This window comes from Gambusia affinis, linkage group LG11 (genome assembly GCF_019740435.1).
Source record: "Gambusia affinis linkage group LG11, SWU_Gaff_1.0, whole genome shotgun sequence".
Taxonomy (NCBI): domain Eukaryota; kingdom Metazoa; phylum Chordata; class Actinopteri; order Cyprinodontiformes; family Poeciliidae; genus Gambusia; species Gambusia affinis.
The window spans coordinates 28,022,761-28,046,848 of record NC_057878.1 but is presented as its reverse complement, the minus strand read 5'-3'; the positions used below and the strand labels follow the sequence as shown (position 1 = coordinate 28,046,848).

Genomic DNA, 24,088 nt, shown 5'->3' with positions numbered 1-24,088 from the left:
GACAGAAAGTAAAACGATAAATTAAGGCATGAAGGGAAGAAAATAAGTGAGGAAGGAAGGATGATCTACAGTTGTAAGCATTTTCTTCTGCAGCGTCAGTTTGTTCTCATTAATCTCCAACTGGATAGTTTCAATTTTACTAAAATTTACTGTCGCTTTATTAAATAAAGTGTATAACTTTTATCTGATTCTGCACAACAATAAAACAATCCTGGAGCGTCTGACCTCCTGATACACAAACAGAGCAAGAACAGCTACAAACATTCACCTACAAACGTCTGTAAAACCCAAAGACATTATAATTAAAGGTGCAGTATGTAGATTTTATAAAATATAAAATGTAGCTATATTTTATAAAAGCTACAGTTTCTGAGACAGTTAATGTTAAAGTTCAGCTCCTACACCTTCTCCCAGTTTGATTGACAGCATTAAGTCCCTCCCCCTGGTTCTGATTGGTTGTTTCTTCAGACAGAAAGATACATTTTTCATAAACTTTCACAATATGGTGACATTTTCAACAAATATGTAAAAGTTGTTTTTTTACATATTTTAAATTTTTTTATATAAAAGTTACATACTTCAGCTTTAACAAAAGATTTATAACCTTTACATAAGAAGCTGATAATATGAATTCAAAATGAAAATGATCAAGGTTTTTGAATGAAAACACTTCCAGTTTAGTGATTTTTCTGTCTGTGATTCACTGAGTGGACCTGTCCTTCATTTTGTCCGTAACTGGGACCAGATTAACCTTTCATCAGTCCCAGCAGGTGTTCTTCCTTTTCACTCCTCCTAGATAATGTGTGCATTTGATTTGACTCTTAGCCACTAAAAACAAAAACAGGACATCTATGCAAAGAATTAACACAACAAACTGAGCAACCTTTGGTTTTTCACCTGTGTTATGTGGATATTCTGCATGCGGAGCTGCACACAGCGTTTCCTGCATGAACTGCAGGAAAGGTGCAAAAAGCAATCGACCAGGCTTCTTCTGGAGATGGAATTACTAGCCGTAAATCTTGAACATGGACGTATTTACGAGCAGAGACGTTTGCCTTTCCGCCGGCTCATCACGGATTGTCTGCTGCTGGACTGCGTGTTTGCTTTCTGCTGGTTACACACACACACACACACACACACACACACACACACACACACACACACACACACACACACACACACACAGTTCCATCCTAAACAGGAATAATAGGTAGATATACCTTTAAATTAGCTTCAGTAGACGCTCTTAATTGGCTCATCTAATGTTAGCACATGTTCTTCTGAATGCCAGCGATGTCCAAACTTTTTACAACATGAGCCAAAATTATCAAGTCAAAAGCTCTGGTGGGTCAAAAAAATTATAAAAACTAAAATCACTGTTTTTTAATGCTCAACAATAAACTAAGCCTATAATATTTCAGTTAAAGTGGATATATTGTACAAAATTCACATTTTGCTCATTATTGTACTTCCCTTTGGGTTTCTACTACTTCCACACAAAAAAACAACCACTCAGACATTTTTGTCAATAAGTTAATGTTTAGTTGTGTTTCTTTAAAAATGACAGTAAATTTTTCAGTACATTTTTATCAAAAATTATGCGTTGTTTTTCCTTAAAATGTCAGGTAGAATCTTTCACAGTAAACATGCTTAATTTAGCTGGGCCGAGGGCAGAAATTACTCTTTAGTAAAGGGAAAACAATCAAAAAGCAGAACAGCTGTTAATATAGAAAATGCCTATTACGAATTATTTTTCTCCCATTGTTTTAGCGCACCCTCTAGGTGTGCCGCCCACATATTGTGTGAAACCCACATTTAAATATGGCTTTAATAATAATAAAAAAAATCCTTTAAAATCTCATGAAAGATTTATCATTTTAATAGTTGTTAATTATTATGGGTGAATTATTGTCATGACCAGCAGTTAAAGGGTTAACTTTTCAGGAAGAAAAAACGCTAGTATCGCTCTTAACCAATGAGCTCTTTCCAAGTGGCGCATTGTCCCGCCCACCACCTCGGTGGCTTCCTCCTTCATTTCCGTTGCTACTTGAGCGCTGAGCTGCTAACTGGACGAGGAGATGGAGATTCACGGAAGAAGAGGTACAAAAAGCAATATCAAACGAATCGTTAGCAAACATTGCTGATGCTAAGAATGATTTTATTTATGTTTATTGCCAAAACGATGAGTAAAGTTCACCAATGTTACCTAGTTTGGTTCTCTGTGCGTCTGGTTGTAGAGTGTTGGAGGTTACAGGAGGCGCCATTTTGTGCTGCTGCGCTGTCCTCTGGTGAGACCGGTGAGCAAATTATTTTACCTATTCGCTATTTATTTGCACTTTTATCAGTGCACTGATAAAGTTTTATTATATTTATACAATTTAAAGTTTTATTATTTGTTTAAAATGGGATTGAATTCATTAAAAATTGAGAGAAGACCAAATAAGCATTTGAAACCAATGCTAAGATTGCTACGTTTATCACTATTTTCATTTGAAAACATGGTTAGTGTTGCTGGCAGTACTTCTAAGTGTTAACCAGTTTGGAAATGTGATTATTTGAGAACGTATTGTGTTTGCTATGACTTTTGTTTTTTGTATTAGATGATGTATGCTGGTAACTTGAGTGTAACATGTTCTCAAAAATTTATTGCAGTTGTTTGCAGAAGAAAGTTTAAAATCTTTTTAAATTTTAAACCTTGAATTTGCTCTATTTTCCTGACAAGTTAGATTTTTGACCTACATTTATAAACATTTTAAAATCCGGTTATTCAGTTTTCAGTTAAACAAACTAAAAATCAATTTAAGTTCCTTTTTATTTGTTTTAACTTGAGAGTAAAGATCAGAGTGCCTGGTTCTGAGCTGATAATTGTCTGGAGAAAGCTGAGGCTTTATTAAACATGTTTTATCTCCTTATAGAGGAATCGAGCTGTTTGGTAATACATCCTAATGTAAAGAATAAAATCAAGTAATACTTCCTGTCAGGAAAAATGACTGGTCAACAGTTTGCAACCAGTCATCTATCAGATTTATTAAAGCTGGCACTTTTCATCCGCAGAAAAAATATGTACCAGTCAGGGGAAAACCAGCTGTGCAATAAGCACACAGAGGAGGAAGCCGTCTCATGATGCATGGAAAATATTTGGCTGACTTTGTATTAATATGGTGCTGGGATGCAGTGGACAGCCTCGTTGTGGGAATTATATTTCTGTCTAAGGAGAAAAATCAGAGTTTCTGAACTGGACATCAGATTAAAATAATTTTAAATTACCCTAAAATCATATTAACACTACCTGTTTGTGGACAGTAAAATGACAACATAATAAAGTATTGTAGTATTTACCCAAATTTTTGGGGTATTAAATTGCATCGTGCGCCAGAAAGTATCCGGTCTCCCCTGGAGCTCAAAGCGATGCCAACACAGGAAGTTAACCAGCAACCTCCCACTGACTGCCTTCGAATGTAAGTAAGAACACTATTTATTTTATGTTCGTATTGTAAATGTTGACTTATGGTTTAGAAGAGTTGTCGGAGTGCTTTATGTAATGTACCATGTTAGCATTTGAAGCAGAAAATTTTAATCTGACTACGGCTGCTGTTTTTTGATGGTGGTTTTAATCAAAAACAGGGATAAATCATTGTTAGAGGTAATTTTAATGTGAAACAGTCATAAATGATGCTGCGTCACTGCTTTGTGCTCACATGAACTTGTTCTGCATCGTTTGGTGCCAAAATTTACTGCCGCCGCAACACCTTGACTCTGTAACTGTTGGTTAGGGCGTAATGGCCGACACATTCCTTGTATTTCCTGAATTTTGTTGGTTGTTAGTTTGATGATAAAGAATGCTCTGTAATGACGTGAAGAGAAAGAATCTCAGCGGTAAAAGAGTAATTATTCTAATTTTACACCAGATGTTTCACCTGAATCACAGAACTGCTGCTTCTCCATAATGACTCAGTTTATGTTGGCTGATTCCGTTTCTGTCTTGACTTACAGATCAAAAGCAACTTCTATAACTTCAAGAAGCTGCCAGCAGAGGTAAAATGATTACTGAGAAACTGTAACTCAAGTTAAGGTACTACGAATAGGCCTGTCACAATAACAAGTTTTGCTGGATGATAGATTCATGTTATTGTGTAAATAAACTCATAATTTTGAATGGTCTTTTCAATGATTTTCTAATTTAAGACAAAGTTGTAATAAAAACTCAAACTAAAATTCATAATTTCAACAGATGATTAGGTCCTGACGTGTGTGCTCTTTCACACAGATGTTGCAGAGGATGAACACACTAGAATGACCATTATGAGGCCTCATCTATCACACACAGACGTTCAACAGCCCATGAAATGATCAGACTCGGTTTGCTTCACTTTTGTGCTGCAGGACTTTGTGCTGCGAACATTTACAATTAAACAGAAACAATTATTCACGTTTCCAAAGAGCTTGAGGCGCTACAAAAACCACAACATTGTCTCTTTATCTCTTCTACCTTATCTCATCTATATATTACCATGAAGCTCTGATAAAACATGTGAAAGCAATTATTATTAACTTCAAACAACAACAGTGTATGTTTATCTAGATGTCTATTTTTTTTTACCGATTCTACGCTGCAAAAACACCCAACTGAAAACAAGATAAAAAATGATAGAAAACAAGAAGTTTTTCCAATGTTACAGGTGAGAAAATCTGCTTGTGGAACTAGGTACTTTTTATCAATGTTGAAATTTTACTGACGTAAAACGAGCACCTGTATGTTTCTGGAAAGTTATTAGTGTACTTTAAATAAGACAAAAACTAAGATATTTGCACCAGAAGTTGGGCAAAAATACTTGGTTAGATTTTGTCTTTGTATTGGAGTGTTTCAATGTTGAACATGCTAATAATGCAAAACACACACACACACACACACACAAAGGCAATAGAAAAACACAGCAATCAAATCAAAATCTACAATAAAAAAAATACAAATAAAAAACTGCAACAAGAAATGGAATCAAAAATGTTAAACTTTTTTCCTGTATCATAACTTTATTCTCACATATTATTATAACTTATAGGTTTATTCATGTAACATGTTTTCATATGACTTAAATCTTGTATTATTTTGACTTTATTCTGGTAAAATTCTGATTATTTTATTATTAGGACTTTGCTCTCATATTACAACTTCATTCTTGTAACACTGACCCTTTTCCCATAGTTTTAAAGAATTTCATTATCCTGGCCCTAATAAATACTCTGCCATACTTTTCAGCTGCAGTAAAAAAACAACTATATTTTTCACGCACATCCAGATCAACAAAGGTTGATGCAGCAGAGGTGAGGAGTCGCCTTTATGCCAGCTGTAGTCTGGAGGAACATAGAGGTGCAGGTTTAAGATGTGTGTGTGTGTCTGCACGCTGTGTGTGTGTGTATGTGAGGGGAAGTCTTATATCCTGTTGTGTTAAGCAGCATTTGACATCCTTGCGCTCTCCCAACGCAGAGCCTTTCGCTGACACGAAGACGACACCAAAACCCAAAAACTCTTTGATGTTCCAGCTTTTAAACGTTTAATCCCAAACAAGCAGCAGATTTTAAAAGCCTCCTCAGTTTAAGAGTCTGTCTAGTTTTTCACCCACATGAATCCATAGAGAATCAGAGACCTGTGTCCGTTTCCCTTCCAAGCATTCAGATGTTCCTGTGATCAGAAACTGGTCCTGATCGACGGCTCTTCAGATATTGTGAAGATATCAGATGTTTCTTTGGGGTTTGGCTGCTTGTTGGAGGCTCTGGAACGTCAGCATTATGCAACACAGCGCCCCCAGTGGTGAGGCACAGCTTATCACTCGCTTTTCTCCAATGTATTTTAACTCCATGCTGAAAATCAACATCTTTGACCATAAAAATGTTAAAATCAAACAACAACCACGTGAACAAATGAATTTCTTCCATGGTTGTTAGTATCAGCTAAAATGAGCTGTCCCCAAAATAAAATATATTGGGTGAAAATAAATAAAGTTAAAGGAAAAGACCTTCATAAAGTTTGGAAATCTATGGATCAAGACCAACATGGCTGCTTGGAGGCAAAAAATATACATGATTCATAATTGGAAACCTTTTATAGAGATTTTTTGTAACTATTTTGAATTGATTTAATTATTTTGTAATTAACTTGGACACAAAACTTGAAGAAGTTTTCCAAAAAGTCTACTGTGATGCAAAAGGATTGCAATGTTTTTGGTTGTGGGTAGCGAGCTGAACAGCTAGCTGCGCTAACCCTCACACACTTACCATAAACATTAGTTCTGCTAACGCTAAAGCGCTATGTCCACATTATATTTCATATAAGTTAATGCTAAAGAATGTAAGGAAATGGTCCAACAATAACGTCAACACAGATGTTGAACTTTATTTAACTGAAGGTTTATAAAACCAACAAGTAAATTAGCACTTTAGAAATTATCCAGGAAAAAAAGTTGAGTGAAGCTAGGCACGCTAAACATATTCAAAGTTCGCAAAAGCTCTGACGCACTAAACAAAAACTTCAGTTGTGCTAATGCTAAAACGCTACATCAGTATTGTATTTTGCGGAACGTAATGCTAACGAACATGAGCAAACAAACAATAGATAGTAAAGACTAAAACACAAATGCTGAACTTTGTTCTGTTCAAAACAAAGTCGTTTTCAGCATTAGCTAAAGCGGTAAAGAAAAATTAGCTATGCTATTAGCATACTGGTCACTGGTCTCTGTCATAAAAATGATCCATGTACACAGAATAAATTTCTGCTGATTCGAAGCAATTGTTTAGTTACAGCTAAATGCTTATTTGAAATAAATTGTCTCAAGACGGCCTATGAAAAGTCTAGAGGTGTCAAAGATGGGAAAACACGCTGGAGAGGAAACAAAGATGTAGAAAACTGGAGGCTCTCGCCGGCTCTGACACAGTTTCAGAGGTCCATTAAATGAATAATGGAGGAGGCTAAGAGCATTTCCTTCATCTTAATGTGGAAAGAGGAGGAAGAAAGTTTTCAACGAGGCTTTTATGTAACAAGGAGGTAACCTTAAAGACATGGGATCTCCGTATGATTGGGTTGAATTATTTTACTATTTGAGCTGCACATTTCAATTTCTCTTCACTTTCAAAGCTGTCCCTATTTTTCCAAACATTTTTTTTCCTAAGAAAACTGGAAAAGCGACCCATAGACGTGTTTTCTCAACCTCTGAAGTCCTCCCCTGTGCCCCCGCCACCCCAACATCTGCTTAAGCTCACTTTTCGGTATTCCCGCTGACTTGGCATCCTTTTCTGCAGATGCTTCTGGAGCTGCACAAGAAGAGGAAAAAAACAGCAGTCTAAAAATAAAAATAAATAACAGCTTTGAGTAAAAGTGTGTCAAGGAAAGAGCGATGACTTCTGTGTTCTAAATTTCTACTGTCGAGTAGAAAAATTAAACTAGGAAGAAGTTGAGAATAAGAATAAAACACCAAAACATCTACAGTTGGTGTTCTCTCGTCATGTACAGAGGACACTTTTTAATTATTTGAACTGTTCTTGATGCAACGACACACTACCACAGATGAATCCAAAATGGATTAATGTGCAATCCATTCTGGATTTGGTTGTAAACAACTATTTTATTAAGTGATCTATTGATTATTGTGATGATTAATCAAATAAATACATAAAATTTAATTTCATTAAGTAAACATTTCAATGCAAAATGTGATGAGTCAAACATCACGTCAAGTTTGAAGTACGAAGACTTTAAAGTGTAAAAAGATGGAAAATGAAACGTTTCACATTTAAAAATTACAAAGCAATCTTCATTATATTATACTTTATTTAGTCTCAAGTTGGGAGAAGATTCTGTATGAACGATCACAGAAAAAAGTTGGTCCTCTGCAAAGAAAACAGCATCCATTAAGGAGGTTGATGCATGTAGTAGATGTTTCCTGTTGAGGTATTTGAGGACAAACTCCATTTCTATTGTGTAGTAAATGCACTGAGCCTGTGTTACCTTTTCTTTTCTAGTTAGTGATCCTACTCTTTTAACACATTCTGTCTCTTTTATGGCAGCCATTCTTTCTGTGCCTCTGTGCTTAGTAGCGCTTAGCATTTGTCAGTGGCTCATAGGTGGAAGTGAGAGCATTGTGCAACACAAGTAATAATCTGACTGGAAAACGGCGCACTGACTGGTAAAACAGAAGTTAGCAAAGCTTCCAGCCATATGATTTGCCTTGAAGATTTTTTAGAATCAAGTTTGAATTATTACAGCTCTAAGTCTGTCGACTTTGTGCATTGGACACCCCGTTTGCTTGACAACTGACGCATTGCTCTTTCCATCAAGCAGTTTTCCTTCATCTAATGGGAAATTATGGATAGAATGGCTAAAACCAGCAAGACAATGATCCTAAACTGGCATCTTGATTGGTTGAGGAACAATAAACCTGGCTAACATTGGGTTTCTGGAAAAGCCACCATCTCAATCCTAGGCGGAGTCATGTGAAGTCCCAAAGTTTTAGTACATCTTGGGCCTATGATTTTTATATAAAGGAAAATGTTTGCAACACATACATACATAAAAGAAAACGGTTAAATATTTGGAGCTCGCCAAAAAAAATGGCACCCTCAGCTTCTGCCACTGTAAGTCTGGGTCTGTCCAACTGTTTTAAGTCCCACGTCTAAATAAAAACTGGTACATTTTTTACTCCATTGGTGGATTATCCATCATCAAATTTATAATTAAATATGCATATTTTCCATAATTATTTTTTATATCAGTTGATTTATTTCAAAATGTATCATGCCAGGAAATCAACCAAGTTAAACTAAATCTAACAATTTTGTCCAGAAATGTGTGTTAAAATATTTTACAAACTGCTAAATCGGCTCAGGATGTTCGTTATGTTTTCTTCCATTGTGTCGGCTGAATCCTGAAGCGTCCACAGTTTCTGTTGTGGCCTCGGCCACCAACTGGGACCAATCTGTTGGTCAGGTGGGACTCAGCGGTAAGCAGCCGAGGCCCATCCTGCCAGCTAAGAGCCTGCTCAACCCATAAAAAAATAAAAACACACACAACCCGCTGCAGAGCAAACAGTGCAGTCCATTTTCAATGTTTCCAAAGGGAATTCATTGTTCTACAAATGGAAATATTTCTCTTTTGTCTTGGGCAACATTTAGATGGAAATGTTTTCAGGTTTGTATCTGACAGGAATTAGAATAACCTTCCTCACTGCAGCCAATAAACAAGGTCAGTGATGCAGAAACTGACGTGCTGCCAGCACTGTGCATATGGAAAGGTAGTAGACAGGAATAATGTACAGTTATGCACAAACTTGTCAAGCTACTACAAATTTTTTTTATGTTTGTCCCATGTACCAACTGTTTAGGGTTTCTGAAGGACGTTTGGACTTTTTGCACTCCTTTTCCATGCAGGGTGTTCCTTGTAAAGCCATTAAAATTTGAGCTCTGACCCAATAGCTGACGGCTAGCCACTTTAATCCAACTCCAGTTTGTTTATCTAGAACAGGGGTGTCAAAGTCAAATGGACGGAGGGCCAAATAAAAAATTTAGCTACAAGCCGAGGGCCGGACTGATCGAATGTTCATTGAGACTTTTTTAAATGACGCATTTGGTCTAGTGCAGCGGACCAGCCCAAGCCTTCGTAAGTTTCCTGCGGACCGGGGTGCGTGAAGATCGAACGTGCGCGTTCTGACGATCGAACGCGCTGCCAGACGATCGAACGGGGGCGCAGACGATCGAACTGCCAGACGATCGGGGGTGCGCCAGACGATCGAACGGGGTGGGCCAGACGATCGAACGGGGTGCGAGACGATCGAACGGGGGTGCGGAGACGATCGAACGTGCGCAGACGATCGAACGGGGTGCATCTCATTTTTCAGACGGGGTGCCGGCTTGCTGCGGGCCGGTTCTAATAATAAATCAAGATCATCCCAGGGGCCGTAGAAAATCTTCTCGCGGGCCGGATGTGGCCCGCGGGCCTTGACTCTGACATATGTGATCTAGAAAGTCCGGTGAATGCGCTATTCAACTCTGATTTAAAAGTGCTCTGGTTGGATTGAAGTAATCTATGTTGCAGTTTAAATTCATATGTGAACACCAAAAGCTGGAAGTGGACTACTGTGCAATGCATTCTGGATAAATAAAACCAAAACAAACACTAGCGGGAGAAATGACTTCTGGTCTTTTAGCAAAGACAAGAAAAATCCTCCAAAATTTAAAATCTGACACTACATTTTTAACATTTTATAAAAAATAAAAAAAGACATTGCGTTAAGTGTCTTCTTTAGAGGTTTGTGTAACTTCCTTTTGTGGTTAATGGTGCAGCGCCCCCACTGGCCGGGACAGGAACAGGTTGTTCAAATAGTTTGGAAAGGGATCAAAATTGCAATATTTGTTTAATTTTCTATTTCTGCAGTTCGCTTTCACACTGCATTGTGTCAAACAAGCCAAACACTTTCAGCAAGTCAATGAAAAATTGGAAAAATATAATTTTTGACGAGCAGGAAATAAGATTTTTGCTCCAAAAGGCTGAAAAACAATAAATGATCATTGGAAGGAGAATTCATCTCTCAGGGCTTTGAATGTTTACAGCCATCGTCCTTTTGCAAGACCAATTTCAGTTAGACCTTTAACTTTCCTGGCTCCTGTTTTGAAATGTTGCTGCTATGTTTCCTATTTTTTATGAAGCTCACTCTTTCTACAACTAAACGCATGCATTAGTGCTTCAACCTCTGCATTAGTGCTTCAACCTCTGCACATAGTTGGAATGCCATTCTCTCTCTCTTCACTTTTTGTTATTTTCTACTTTGTGCTCAACTACAGGGTTAAAACTTTTGCACAACAGCTTTTATGTTAAACACCACAAAAACCTCTAATATATTTATTCCTGCATTCCCTCTGGACTGTTGGACAAGACTGCCCAAAGAGTGGCTCCGGGGCCATTTGTGGCCCCTGACCCACATTCTGGAAGAGTATAAATTTGGCCCTTGAGCACAAGCTGTTAATTTTAATGTATGAGATTTAGGACAAACCTCACACATTTACATAATTCATTAAAATGGAAAATATTATACTCTGGAAAGTTTTAATCTTTTATAAAGCAGACTTCTTGCTTTCTGCTAATGCGCTAATAGTGGAGCCAATTTCTTTGTTTTGCTAACTTAGCGCACTTAGCTTCCCTTAAACATTTTTTTTTCTTAAATTCAGATGCGTAATTTACTGGGCTGTTTTGTAGACTTTCAGCTGAATAAAATTTAACATCTGTGTTGAAGTTTTGGTTTCCAATGTTTATATTCATGCTCTTATTTTGAAGCGGGTGAAGACTGTCAGTAACTTTATTTCAAACCAGAAACGTGCAAGAACAAAATAAAACATGGAAAATGGAGAACAAGTCTTAAACATGAATACAATACCTGAGAGCATTAAGGAACATCTCAATTAGCACTTAGCTTAATTTAAAACTTTAGCATTAGCTTCTGATATGTACTGTGTTACTGTAGCTTTTTAGCTACATTATAAACTAATGTTTGTGGTTATTCCTTCAGGGTTACTGCCGCTAACTTTGTAGTTAACGGCACTAACGATGATTGTATCACCGTAAATAAAGTTGGCTGTGTCTGAATCAGCACGTCGCCGATCCGTTCACCCTCTCAGACAACAGGTTTGCTCTCTGCGAGGGCTGTCACCGGCTTCCCACTTGCTCAAATTGAGAATGGGAAAAGTGCAGAAATCAGAAGGGGAGAGCGAGGAGCTGACGTTCATCACTCGAGTGCCGAGGCTTAGCCTAAGAGGCTTGAATAATCAGTATGCTAAGCTGTCAGGGCGTGCGCTCACACCTACCACACGCTTACCAACTCCTGGGCGCTTTTTAATCAAGCAAAAAAACCGCCAAGAGGCAGCAGACAGCGCCGAGAGATGAGCTTTAGAATATCTCTTACACTATTCACTGACATTAACAAACGTAAGCCGCAGACGCTCCTGTTTTTTTTTTTTCAGTTTCCTCTGTCTTGTTTCATGTGCTTACTTCATTAAATAATGTTCAGTTCCTGTGGTTATATGTTTAAAAAATGTATTTCCTGCATGCAGAGCTCATCCACTGGCCTGCAGAACCTCATTGTGGACTCGGAAGGCTCCATTCATCAGTTGAGCTGAGTCATCTCAGAGAAACTGTGGCAATAATGGATAAATAATCGCACGGCATTCACACACGGTGACGTAGCTGCATCCCGTCCAAGCTGGAGGCATTCAGAGGTCAAACCTGGAGCTGCCAGTCGTTTTCAACTCGCTGCATTAAATGACCTGATGTTTAAAGTCAGTGACGATCTGCAGATGATTCCAAACTCATCTCTGAATACTTGTACAAAAATAAGGCGTTGTGTCGCTCCACTATCAGCTGAGCGGAGCTTCCTTGTCGACTCTGCAGGAACTTTAAATCCGAATGACGTTATCTGTTCAGATCGAAACGGGAGCACTGACTGAATCCGTCTGCGTGCAAACTGCAGGAAGCTTCCTCACTGCTTATCAAATGTTAAACATCTGTGGATCTGATGCGATGCTACGTTCACTTCTTCCTCATGATGAATCCGTTTGGTATTTAGTCTTCAGACAGATGACTCTACCCAACTCATAACTGTCACTCTATGATCTGCACCGTTGGCTCAATAGTGAAAGAAATACTTCCAGTACTTATTTTTTTCATTTCATTACAATTGAAAAACAGTTTATGATTTTAAGAGAATAAGCAAAAGATAAAAATGGATTAATTTAATTTTACTTGGCTAATTCCACTGCTATTTTCTGTAAATAGATAAATAATCGCACTATTTCGCCTGTATACAATAATCAAACATGAAGTAATTGATTTGTTTTCCATGAAGAGATGGGATACAGGGCTGTACAGTCTGATAACCCCTTTAATCTTGTAGATCTACGTTTTACCAACGTATTTCTTTTAGCGCATGCAAAAATGAGCTAACGGTAAGAATCATGCAGTGACGAGTAATCTTCCTAACTTCACGTAGCATGGAGTTGAATACAAGTTAGCATTAGCACCGCTGCAAAGAACAATCAGTTTTAGCTTTGTTTCTGTGTGAAAGTAACTAATATCTTTTAATCATCCCTGCTCATTAAAAAAATAATAGCTGATGCTTCCAGGAGGAAGGAATGCCTCTCCTTCTCTTTCTGTTGATGGGTCAGCTGTTCGCTAACAGAGCAACGCTGTAAACCTAAAAAACAATCCTTACCAACAATAATTCATACCCGAAATCAAGGGCCGGCGGTGCGAGGCATTACTGAAATTGAACGCTGCACCTTCTAAAAGTCGAAGCCATCCAGGAGAATTATGGTTGGTGAAATCTGAGGACCGTCCTGTCGACAAGGAGCAACAGAGTGATGTAATTTAAGCTTGTGAAGGTTTCAGAGATCAATCAGAAAAGATGGAGGGTAAATGGAGGCAGGCTGAGAAACAAACTGTAGTGCAGTAGCTCCAGCCTTCCCTGCTGCTTCCCCTGCACCACTCTGGGTGGTGAGGGATGGTCATGAACAGGCGGCCCCCTCTAAACCGGCTGCTATTTTTATACCCGCTAATACAGGGGTGGAAGGAACCAGCTTAACCAGTGAAGTGATGAGAAAATATTGTTGTTGGCCTCAACTTCACAGCCAGTAAAACCAATCGTGCAAACATGTTGAGGAGAACTGAGGCAGAATTAGCTTCCTGTTATTTTATACTAAACTTGGCGCTCTGATAGTGAAACTCAGGGCATCCTGCAGCCTGTGTGTTTTCATCAGTCGGTCCATCTAGTTCATTTGTCTGGCACATTTTAGCAACAAGACGATTCATGATGCTTAACATCATTAAAACACAAAAAAATCAACAATTGAAACATTGTCAAGTGCTGTCATTTCTGAGAAAAATGTTGGTCAGTGTTTCATTTATTATCATGCGAAAGCATCTCTTAGCAGCTGAGTTTTTAGTCCAGATTTAAAGGAAGTCACTGTTCGACTGTTTTACAATTTTCCAAAAGTTTGTTTCAGATTTTTGCTGGAAATCGAAAACGTTTAATATCTATTTTAATAATATGTACAAATGCAAGGTTACAAAGACTCTGAAAAGGTTAAAAGAAAAGCAGTTTCTGATGAATCACATTACAGGTGCAGATAAAAATCGATTCTATAAATAATTGCTGTTGCTTGTCCTGAATCACTTCAAAATGCTCTGTTGATTTTAAAATACATTTACGTTGTACGTCTTTGGCGCTCTTATTTACGAATATATAGCATTATGCTAGTCTCCTCGCCCACAATCCTGATATTTTTTTATTTAAGGAAAAGCAAGGCAGCTGAGCTAACCTACTACTGGTAATTTAAGCTACAGAATTTTATGCACAAACCTCTGTTTTTAAATAGAAACCGATGACCGTTTGAATAGAAAAATTGGTTTCTAACTGAATTGTGACCCTAAAAATTGGACTGGTATCGATGGACACTGAAGATTTACATCTGTTAAATGCAAATAGGACAACTCGGTATAATTAATATCCACTAAAAATGGCAACTTTTGAGTCTGTTAAGGAGGTCAGAAAAGTGTTTACAGGTAGAGTAAACACTGGACAGACACTCCAGGTCTGTTTGTCCAAGCAGGTTCACCCTGAGAGCAGACCGCAGGATGCTAACAGAAGTCTCTTCATTTGGTGTATTTGGTTTTCTCCAAACATGGCGCTTCATATTAAGGCCAAACATCTTGACTTTGGTCTCATCTGTCCCAAAGATTCTGACACAAAAACCTTCAAGTTTCTTTCGGTCCAGTTTCACAAACATCTGCACCCAGAACAGCCTTTCCTCGTCAAATTTTCCAAACTATTCAGTCCCACCAATGACCTTCAACAACAAATTCACATTCATTGTGAATTTGTCTGATTTATTTACATCAGACAAATTCACAATGAATGTCATCTTCTAGATACGTTTCAAGAAAATATGTCCAAAAAACCTAAATTTTTCCAATTTATCATGAAGGTAAATTACAATCATTGACTTGCAGTCCATTCTAGTACCAGGCAGTCCAATTCAATTCATAGGGTTAATTTTCAGACTCGGAGCAGCCTAGTCAAAGTCCTAGCTTAGATTTGATTAGGGTGATTACTGAACTTAAATAATCAAAGTAGCAAAGCAAAAAGCTGCTCAGAAGTAAGGGACATTTACTGCAATCCCAATAAATATTTCCCTGTTGATTATTGGTAAAGGTTTTTGATTTTTAATTTAAAAAATAGGTTTTATTAATTTAGATGAAAAGCCCAAAAACACACAGATTCAGATGGTCAGTATTTTACTGTGTGGATAAATGGATAAAACTATCATTTTATTTAATAATGTAGTTATGTATTCATGTTATTTTTAATTTAAATTAATGTGTTTCAGAACAGGAAACGGATCTCTGTTTGACCCCAGCCAACCTGGACCAATTAATCCTTCAAAATAAAACACAGGAAACAAAAAAACAGATTTCACCTCCCTTCAACAGCAGAGAAATGGATGGTCACAAATTGAGAGGACAGATCTCGTTTGTTGGTCTGCCTGTTGATCCTCCTGCTGCCTGTCATAACAATGACTGTTTCCATTGGATTAAAGCAGATTTCACATCACTAAAGCAACAAAACAAGCCCTAAAACTGGATTATGTTGGCCTTTCAAGTTGGAGCCCAAATACACCCTTCAATGTAAAAGCCTCAATATTTTGGGGTGTTTTCTTTTTTACTTAGTTTGGATTTAGAGAACGGGTACAAATCTCCTCATGGGGTTTAACCAGTGATGAAACCCTTTCAAAATAAAAGCTTACCGAGAATATAACTGATTAACAAAGAGGTTTAGGATTCCTGGTAGACTTGAAAGCCAGAGCAGATGCAAGATAGAATAAAATATACTGCCTTTTTGTGCCAGAAAGTGTTTTAAGTCTATTTATCCACTCTGAACAAACATTTGGAGGCAGATGTGGTTTTATTATGGTTCTATACTTTCAGTAGGGTTTGGTTTTCTGCCTTAAAAATACTTAAGGGTTTTGCTGATTTCTGTTTTGCTTTTGGATCTTCCGCCTTTGGTCTTCCAGGTAAACAAAGCGCAACACAACTCGGACATTAATTAATGCGAATCGTTAACCTCGTTAACCAAATTTTTTAATTTTGTTGCTTACTGGGCTGGAAGTTTTGAGGAAACCCTTAAAGTTAATTTGGATCTGATAACTTAAGCATCTCAGCATGAGGCTGTCTTTATCGAGCTAACTGCTGATTAAAACATAAAGTTATATCACTTTGCAACAGCTACCATCAAACTCTGAGCCAGATCCTTCCCAGGAAACTCCCGCCACATTCGGAGCGCTGAGCCAGGCCGGCGGGAAAACCGGAGCGGTTCGAAAAGGCCAGGACACAACGAGCCAGCTGCTTCCTGCAGAACGGCAGGCGGCTCACGGTTCGCTGTAGGGGTGTGCTAATAGTCCAGCTACGTCACATAATAAGGGCAGAGCTCTGAAGACGCGTCTTACTCCACAAGATGGAGCTTCAGCTGGAGATCCGTGAGGCTCTGATTACAGCCAGAAAATGTCAAAAATAAAAGGAATTTCAGCTGAAGAATAGGATAATAAAGTATTGATTTAATCTAAAATCTCCAAGAATATATTACTCCAACATGTTTTCAAATTTACATTGACTCACTTTCAGCATCTCGTGTTTCTCTCATGAGTGACACGTTCTCAGTTTTCAACACGCCGTCCATCTGTTTCATTTATCTGATTTCATTTGTGTTGTATTTGCTAAACACGTTTAATAAATTCATTTATTTTAAAAATCTATTTAGTTTTTTATATATTTTATTTGAATAGTTAAAATAAGTTTAGAAAACATTTATATTAATAAATTTAAAAAAATATTTTTGCATTTATTTAGATTTACTCAATTTAATTTACATTTAATTTTGAATTAAATAAATACCTTAAATCTAATGTTACATTATAATTTATATTAAACTGTAATCATAGTTTTCATTTCATATTTTAATCATTTATAAAAAATCAATAGTCTAACTTTATTTAAATGTAAATATTGTTAGATACATTTTCATGTATTTATAAGTAAAATGTAAATAAATGTATTTAAATAAATTTGAAAAGGTGAGTTCTGAAATTATTAAAAAATTATTTTTAAAAATAAATTAAAGGTGAGTGAATGTAACAATGTAATAAAATTCAAAAGGGCAGAAATTTTACTTTTTTATTCATTAATTTGTCTTTGCAGAAATTTGAATGGAGCAAAAAAAAAATGCTGCTTTTTTTTTCTAGTCTTTGCTAAGGTCCAATTTTCAGATTTGATAAAGTGGCTTTAAAATCTCTTGGCTGGCAGTATTGATGTCTAAAGCACTTCAGTATAATCACACACACACACACACACACAGAGCACTTCCCCTTCCTGGTGGAGTGCAGGATGTGCTGCTGAAGAACTAAGCAGTTTTTCTCCTCCCTGCTGCTGCCAGGAATGCTTTATGAGCCGCGTTAATATCGGCGATCCACTGCCAGAAGGATTGCCTGATTCAATCAAGCGTCTCGCTGCCTTGTAAAGTCATTACGCTTTGTGCAACGTCATGCGTTCTGGAGCCGACCAACAGCCCTGTGTTTTATCCCGCCGTTTGGAAGTGGCCGCAGCTTTTCCAGGAACGGTAAATAACCGGGAGAACCTTTTCCTACTCAACCGCTGCTCCCGGCTGAAAGTTAGAAAATCTCTGGGATTGTGCAAGTGAGGAAGTTTATTTCTGAATATCAAAGGGAGGAGGGAAAGCACTGTGACCCCACTGACAGAATCTCCTGGCACTGTCACTTTTCCAAAGGGAAAACTTGGGCTATGCATCCGGAAAAGGCAAAGATGACGTGGAATATTTTTGGACAAATAGTGTAAGAACTCCCAAAGAAGAAAAGCAGTCGAGCACTGAAGGTTGGAGAAGCAGAGACTTACCTGTCAGGGTGGCGGTTGGTGGGACGGAGAAGTGAGGAGAGTCAAAGGGACCCGGGGCGGTTCGGGTGGATGGGGGTCCCGGTTCGGGCTGGAAGCAGGACTGGAGGGTGGTCCAGGTCAGGGGAGGAAGGATGGAGTGACAGGGAGCAGGGGGGAGAAAAATAAACGCCGCTTGGCTCTCCCTCCCTCTCTCCGTTCCTTCCTCTCTTTAACTCTCCTTCCGACACACACACTCACTCGCTCAGAGGCAGAACGCTGAAGTCACTCGGATAAAAGCCGGAGAAAGACTCTTCACATTTACAAGCTCAGCTACAGGAGCAGGGGGAGGATGCCCAGAGCTGCCCCTCCCAACCTGCTGCAGCCGGCCAATGGGTGGAGGCAGACGGGAGATGAATCAGCCAATCACAGCAGGGACACCAGTCTCAGCACAGTCACTCATATCCAGCTGGAATAATTAGAAAGTAAACAGAAACATGGAAAGCTGCTGGTTTGAAGGAAGGTGAACGCTGAATGGTTTACTTCTTTATTTACAGCCTGTAACTGAGAGATCATCGGTTTCTCTCCAAGACGAAACAACTAGAGGAGTCACTAGGCCACGAACGCTTCTACTTTCCCTTAACATAGAAAGTACTCCTAGATCAGCTTCTCTGTCTCTCTTTCTCTTTCTCTTTTCTCAAACTCCCAGTCAGTAGTGGCAGATGGCATGGAAGGAAAAAAGGAAGATGGGGACAAAGATAGGAAGAAAGAAGATGGGAAGCTATGAATGGAGGGACATAGGAAGGAAAGTATAAGGAAGGAGTGATGACGGGAAGGAAGATGGACGGGACTAAGAAGGAAGGAAGACGAAGGAAAAAAGAGACGAGGATAAGAAAGGAGGGACACAAGGATTAACAGGAAGGAAGGAAAGATGCAGAATAAAGGGGCTAAGATATGAAAGAAGGATGAGACTAAAATAGGAAGAAAGAAAAGGTTCAAGGTAAGAAGGAAGGAAGAGGTAATGATGGGAAGGACGAATGGAAGGGACTAAAGTAAGGAAAGTATGAAGGATAAGAAAGGAAAGAAGGAAGTAACTACAACAGGAAGGAAGGACAGATGCAGGGATTGGGTCTTGGACTGGCCAATCAAAGATCCAACATGGAACCAGAAATCCAGTTGAAGGAAAATCTGTTGGATTGACTGATTTCTTTAACAGAAAACAGAATCAGTTTCCTTTAAAGCTGCTTTACCATAGAAAACCATCAATTTAGTTAATTTCATTCACTAAATCTGATCATGAAAATAAATAAATCTCTCCAGCCATGTCTCGATTCAGGGCCTGTAAATATTTGAAAGGTGCCGCCTGGACTCCACTGTGGAAAAGTCAAAGTAATAATCTACTTATGTTGTTGCAGTTACGTTGCAGGTCTGTTTTGTTTTTTCAAATTTTCTGGATTGATAATTTGGAAAGGAAATTGATTTCCCAACAGCTGTGGACTGTAGCATCCACAGCGCAGCAGAGAGTAGGAGGAGGCCCAGACTCCAGAGCAGCGCTGCCATTTAGAACGGCACAGTTTACCGAACAGAACCGATACGAGGCCCGTCTGTGTGTCAGCGGGAGAGGAACAGACATAAAAAATTCATTAGAGGATGGAAGGAGATGTCACATCGAATATGTAGCCGACTGCACTGATGACCGGGAGCAGTCAGCTGTGCGAAGACGATGGAGCAGCTCTAAACGCCATCCTGCAGACCTGAGCATCGGCCAGGAGGAGAGAGAGGAAGATCCAAACATGCTGGAAATACACATCTGATTTAGAGGTGGTGATAAAGTGGCTTTAGCATTTCTTTGTTGGATAAAAACAGTTAAATGGCTGAAGATTCACACAGAGGTTTAAAGACTATGAGCCGTGTTACATTTAATGTCGGTCACCTGTGGTCTTAAACACCTCTGATCCCAAAGCTCTGTTCCAGCTCAAAATATTAGAACGTAATCAGAAGTAGCACACTATAAAATTCAGTAAAAATTAGTCACTTATTCAAAAGGTACAGCAGCTTATTGCACAAACGAGCGTTATCGCAGATCCTTTCCCCAGGAGTTTACAAACTCAAGAACTGTTTACATTCCTTCTGTTCACAGGTTTTCTATTTATTGTACTCTGTTCTTGTTTTATATGCACAAATATACACATCTTGAACAAATTTTTTAATTTCATTCTGAGTTGCACATTCCTTCTGATCTGAATACTATTTTTAATAACGATAGTATTTTCCTTGCATTATAAATTTACTCTTACAGTAATGTCTCTAATTCTTATATTTCATATTCTGCATAGTTTGTTTTGCTGCTGATGTGCCTGAATCTACCCACAGTGGGACAATGAAGAATATTTCTATTCAGTTCTACTGTTTAAGTTTTTCCAAGCTGATTCCCAAATAATTCAGCATATTTCCTGACATTGTAAACTTGGTGGTTGTTTTATGCTCTAATTCCCAGAGTATTAGCTGTAGTAGTTACATTAAATATATTAGAAGCTCAAAGAACAAAGCAGCTTTGTAGGTTTAGTTAAACTTGGGTTGGCTGTCAGTGAGTCAGAACTACTGAGTAAATACAGCTTACAGATCTGACAACTGCAGCGTTTTGTCTCTGCCTTGAGTGTAATTAAAGGCGCCCAATCCGTGGTTGTCTCGTGGTCGTATCATTACCCTCACAGTGTCGTTTCACAGTACTTAGCTATTACTGAGCCTCCACTAAACACAGCCGTCCTCAGAGTATGATCCCACTCTGCAGCTGTGGGTCAGCGCGCGCTCCCACTCCAACCTCCGTCAGTCATGGGGACTTTAATAAATAACATGCCAGTCAGGAAGTCCAGATCTCTTCCCTGAGAGTTACTCAGGCGAGGAGTTTAACAGGAAGTTTTGATGCTGGTTTATTTTCCTGTCTGTCTGCAGGGATGCTGAGCCCTCCGGTCAATTAATATAAGCCTTCTAACCATTCGAAGCTGAAAATCTGAACATGCAGATTGGATAAAACTGAGTGGGAAGTGACAGCATGTCCTGATTATTTTTAGCTTGTCCCACTACTTATCATGCAAAGGGCTAAAGGATATATGTGAGACTGGATCCTTAAAACGATGCCTTCAGGTTCCAAATGTTTAATCCAATCATTTTATGGCGTTTTAATTTTTTTTATTGACCGATGGGCACAGATCCTAAAGTTTTTATCTTCTATGAAGTGGTCATAAACTTATAGGCATCTGGCTAGAGCCGATGCAGTTAAGAACATTAATTTGTGTTTATTTATAGTGCCAATTCACAGCAACTTTTCTAAAAAAAATAAATAATGATAATAATCATACATGCATTCCAACCAATCCTAGTTATCAAATGACGCAGTAAGCTCAATTATTTATTCGAAGTAGGTTAACATGTTTCTGAAATCCCAGCAGATTGCATCCAGTCATGAGCAGGTACTGTAGTGTCATTGACTTTATAGCAGTCCCTCATATCCAGCATGCATGAAGCGACAGTGGAGAGAAAAAAACTCCCATTTAACAGGAAGAAACCTCCAGTAGAACCAGAACCGGACTCGGTACAATCAGTCTTCTGCCGCGACAGACTGGAGGTTTAAGAAACAAAAGAACTGATGTTCTCCTCTGATCCTCTTCATCCCAGTGGGGTTTAATACAGTTCATACAGTAGCTGTGTCCACAGGTAGTAGTCACCAGATCCGTCAGTAGATCCAGACAGATCGGACAGGAGAAGGTTTCTCTGTCCAGCTGAACCGCCTGCTGCTCCATTTCTCCTCTCAGTCACAATGTCTGTTGGTTTCATTTCCTGAAAACAAAAACAGGTTGAACTCTTGATCTGCAAATCATGTCAGTGGAGAGAGGGAGCAGCCAATCAGCCTTTTATCTTCAGCACATGTTGGTTGCTCTTTTTCTTGTTTGAGCAGGAAGAAGAAAACCTCTAAAGTAAAAGTTTAACTGTCTTTACAACGGTGTTCTGTTCAAAACACCTCAAGGGTCAAAGGAAGAATGTACCAGCAAGATTTAGAGAAACTCATGCGTTCATCTTAAGTCGCATTGATTAGTGCAATGGCGTTTTCACAGGTGCTGCTGATCCAGAATGCTGCTGCTGGCGTTCTGACTAAAACCAGGAGGACAGAGCACATCACACCAGTTGTAAAGTCCCTACACTGGCTCCCCATAGCTCAGAGAATAGACGTTAAAATACTGCTGTTAGTTTATAAATCACCGAATGGCTTGGCGCCACAACACAGTACATATCTGCTGTTGTCATAGCAACCTTCAGGTTTTCTGGTTCAGAACCAAACATGGAGAAGCAGCATTCAGCTTCTATGCACCACAAATCTGGAACAAACTTTCAGAAAACTGCAAAGCAGTCGAAACACTGAGTTTCTTTAAATCAAAGCTAAAGTCCCACCATACCAAAATAATGGTTAAATCTTTCAATACAACTCAAACTTGTTTATAGAAAAACACAAAAGTAATTGAAAAAGTCTTTAATTCAGTGCCTGGGTGAAACGGTACAGTCATACAAAAAAAGCATATTCACAGATACTGTTGAGACAACTGAGGCCAGGAAAGGTAGGAAACTCTGACCTCAGCATGCTGGTTTTCTGACAAATATTAGCCAGTTTGCTCTCAAATGTTTCAATGTGGTAAAAGGAGTAAAAATATTGATATGATCAACATTTAATTTAAAAAGAACATTGTCCCCTGGATGACCAACATAAATGATTTTAATTCAGTTAAATGTACCAGCTTCTGGAAAATATCAGCAGATAAGCCTGTAGTGGTGGGGTGTGTGATGAGGCACAGTTTTAATCTTTTTTTATAATGTGTGAAAATAAAACGAGTATTATTTTTTCCATTTTATAACTTCATTTAAAAATAAATATCTATTTTCTTTTTTTTATTATTTTAAAATAATCCTTATAAATTTGCTGCAATCCACCATTACCCCAAGTCCGGTGGAGGGCACACTTCCGCTAATCCGCTAATATCCAAGCTAATTCTTTGTTTAGCACTTTAGCATTTTTGCTAACTATTGTTTTTAGCGCACATAGCTTCTCCTAAAAATAATTTTTCTGGATAAATCCTAAAGCACCAATTTAGCTGGCTGTCTTGTAAACTTTCACTTGAATAAGGGTTATGAAAACAAACATATATTTCAAAACATGTGATTTATTAAAGCAATAGTTCAACGGTGGTTGCAACTCTGCGGCAGCTTTATCGTTAGCATTTGTTGTGAAATGTTCCTGTATAAATAAACTGAATTGATTGCGCTTTAGCGTTGGCGGGACTAGTGTTTGAGAGGTGCTTTAGGATTAGCGTAGCTAACATCTTATCTAGCGGTGCCCACCACTGCCCCAATCTATGCTGAAGATGAGAAAATAAGAGTAAAAGCTCAACTCCTAAAAGAAATGCTAAAAATTGGAGGATGGATGAAGACAAAAAAAAAAAAAAAACATTAACATAAAAATAAACACAAAAAACAAACATGTCATATACAGAATAAAAAAAATTAATTTGAGAATGATACTTTCTGCATTTAAGGAAAATATGTGCCACTGCTCTGGAGATAAAGGACCAACGGTTTCCTGCTGGATCCTTTTCTTTAGCGTTTCTGGATGCTGAACGTCCTGGCAGGCAGGAAAACCCCTCGGGGGGCACTTTGTCCTGATGTTTACAAGCTGCGTTGGCATAAAAATTAAAAGGAGGGGAATAAAAATTTACCAGCTGAGTTTACAAAATGTATTTAGCTAGGGCCCTGAACGCAGAGGATGGATTTATTATTTGTAGGGCGACGTGAAGGCGTTCTCGATGCAGAGGACGATGTAGGAGCCGGAGCAGCTGCTGGGCGTCTGCTGCAGGAGGCGGCCGCTCTGCAGGGACGACGCCAGGCCCGTCACAGCGTGCTCGCCCGCCCGCCACGTTTCACAGTAATGATCCATTTGCCGGTGGCCCTTTTTGCTCGATCCGTGCCAGACCATCTTCTCTGGCCTGGAGGGGGAACAAAAAACAAACAACTTTAAATCAGGCGTGGAAACAAACACGGCCACGGATTAAAATCTGGAACGGTTTACAAAGA

General features: G+C 38.6%; 2 protein-coding genes across 10 annotated transcripts in view; both read right to left on the bottom strand.

The window, feature by feature from the left end:
• The window catches only part of LOC122839541 (poly(rC)-binding protein 3), a 57,728-nt gene extending 37,298 nt beyond the window's left edge, over positions 1-20,430 (bottom strand). For 2 of the 5 annotated variants that reach the window (XM_044131215.1, XM_044131218.1), the window contains exon 1: positions 17,996-20,424. The gene's annotated coding sequence lies outside the window, so the exon portion shown is untranslated. Of the gene's footprint in view, positions 1-897; positions 1,108-17,995 lie in introns of all 5 variants that reach the window. The other 3 variants (XM_044131216.1, XM_044131219.1, XM_044131217.1) reach the window with 3 other exon arrangements.
• Positions 20,431-22,481: 2,051 nt separating this feature from the next.
• col18a1a (collagen type XVIII alpha 1 chain a) overlaps positions 22,482-24,088 on the bottom strand; it is a 73,908-nt gene continuing 72,301 nt past the window's right edge. For all 5 annotated transcript variants that reach the window (XM_044131211.1, XM_044131212.1, XM_044131207.1 and 2 more), the window contains one exon: positions 22,482-24,000. In XM_044131211.1, the coding sequence (XP_043987146.1) occupies positions 23,790-24,000 (211 nt within the window). In that variant the 3' untranslated portion in view covers positions 22,482-23,789. The remainder of the gene's footprint in view (positions 24,001-24,088) is intronic.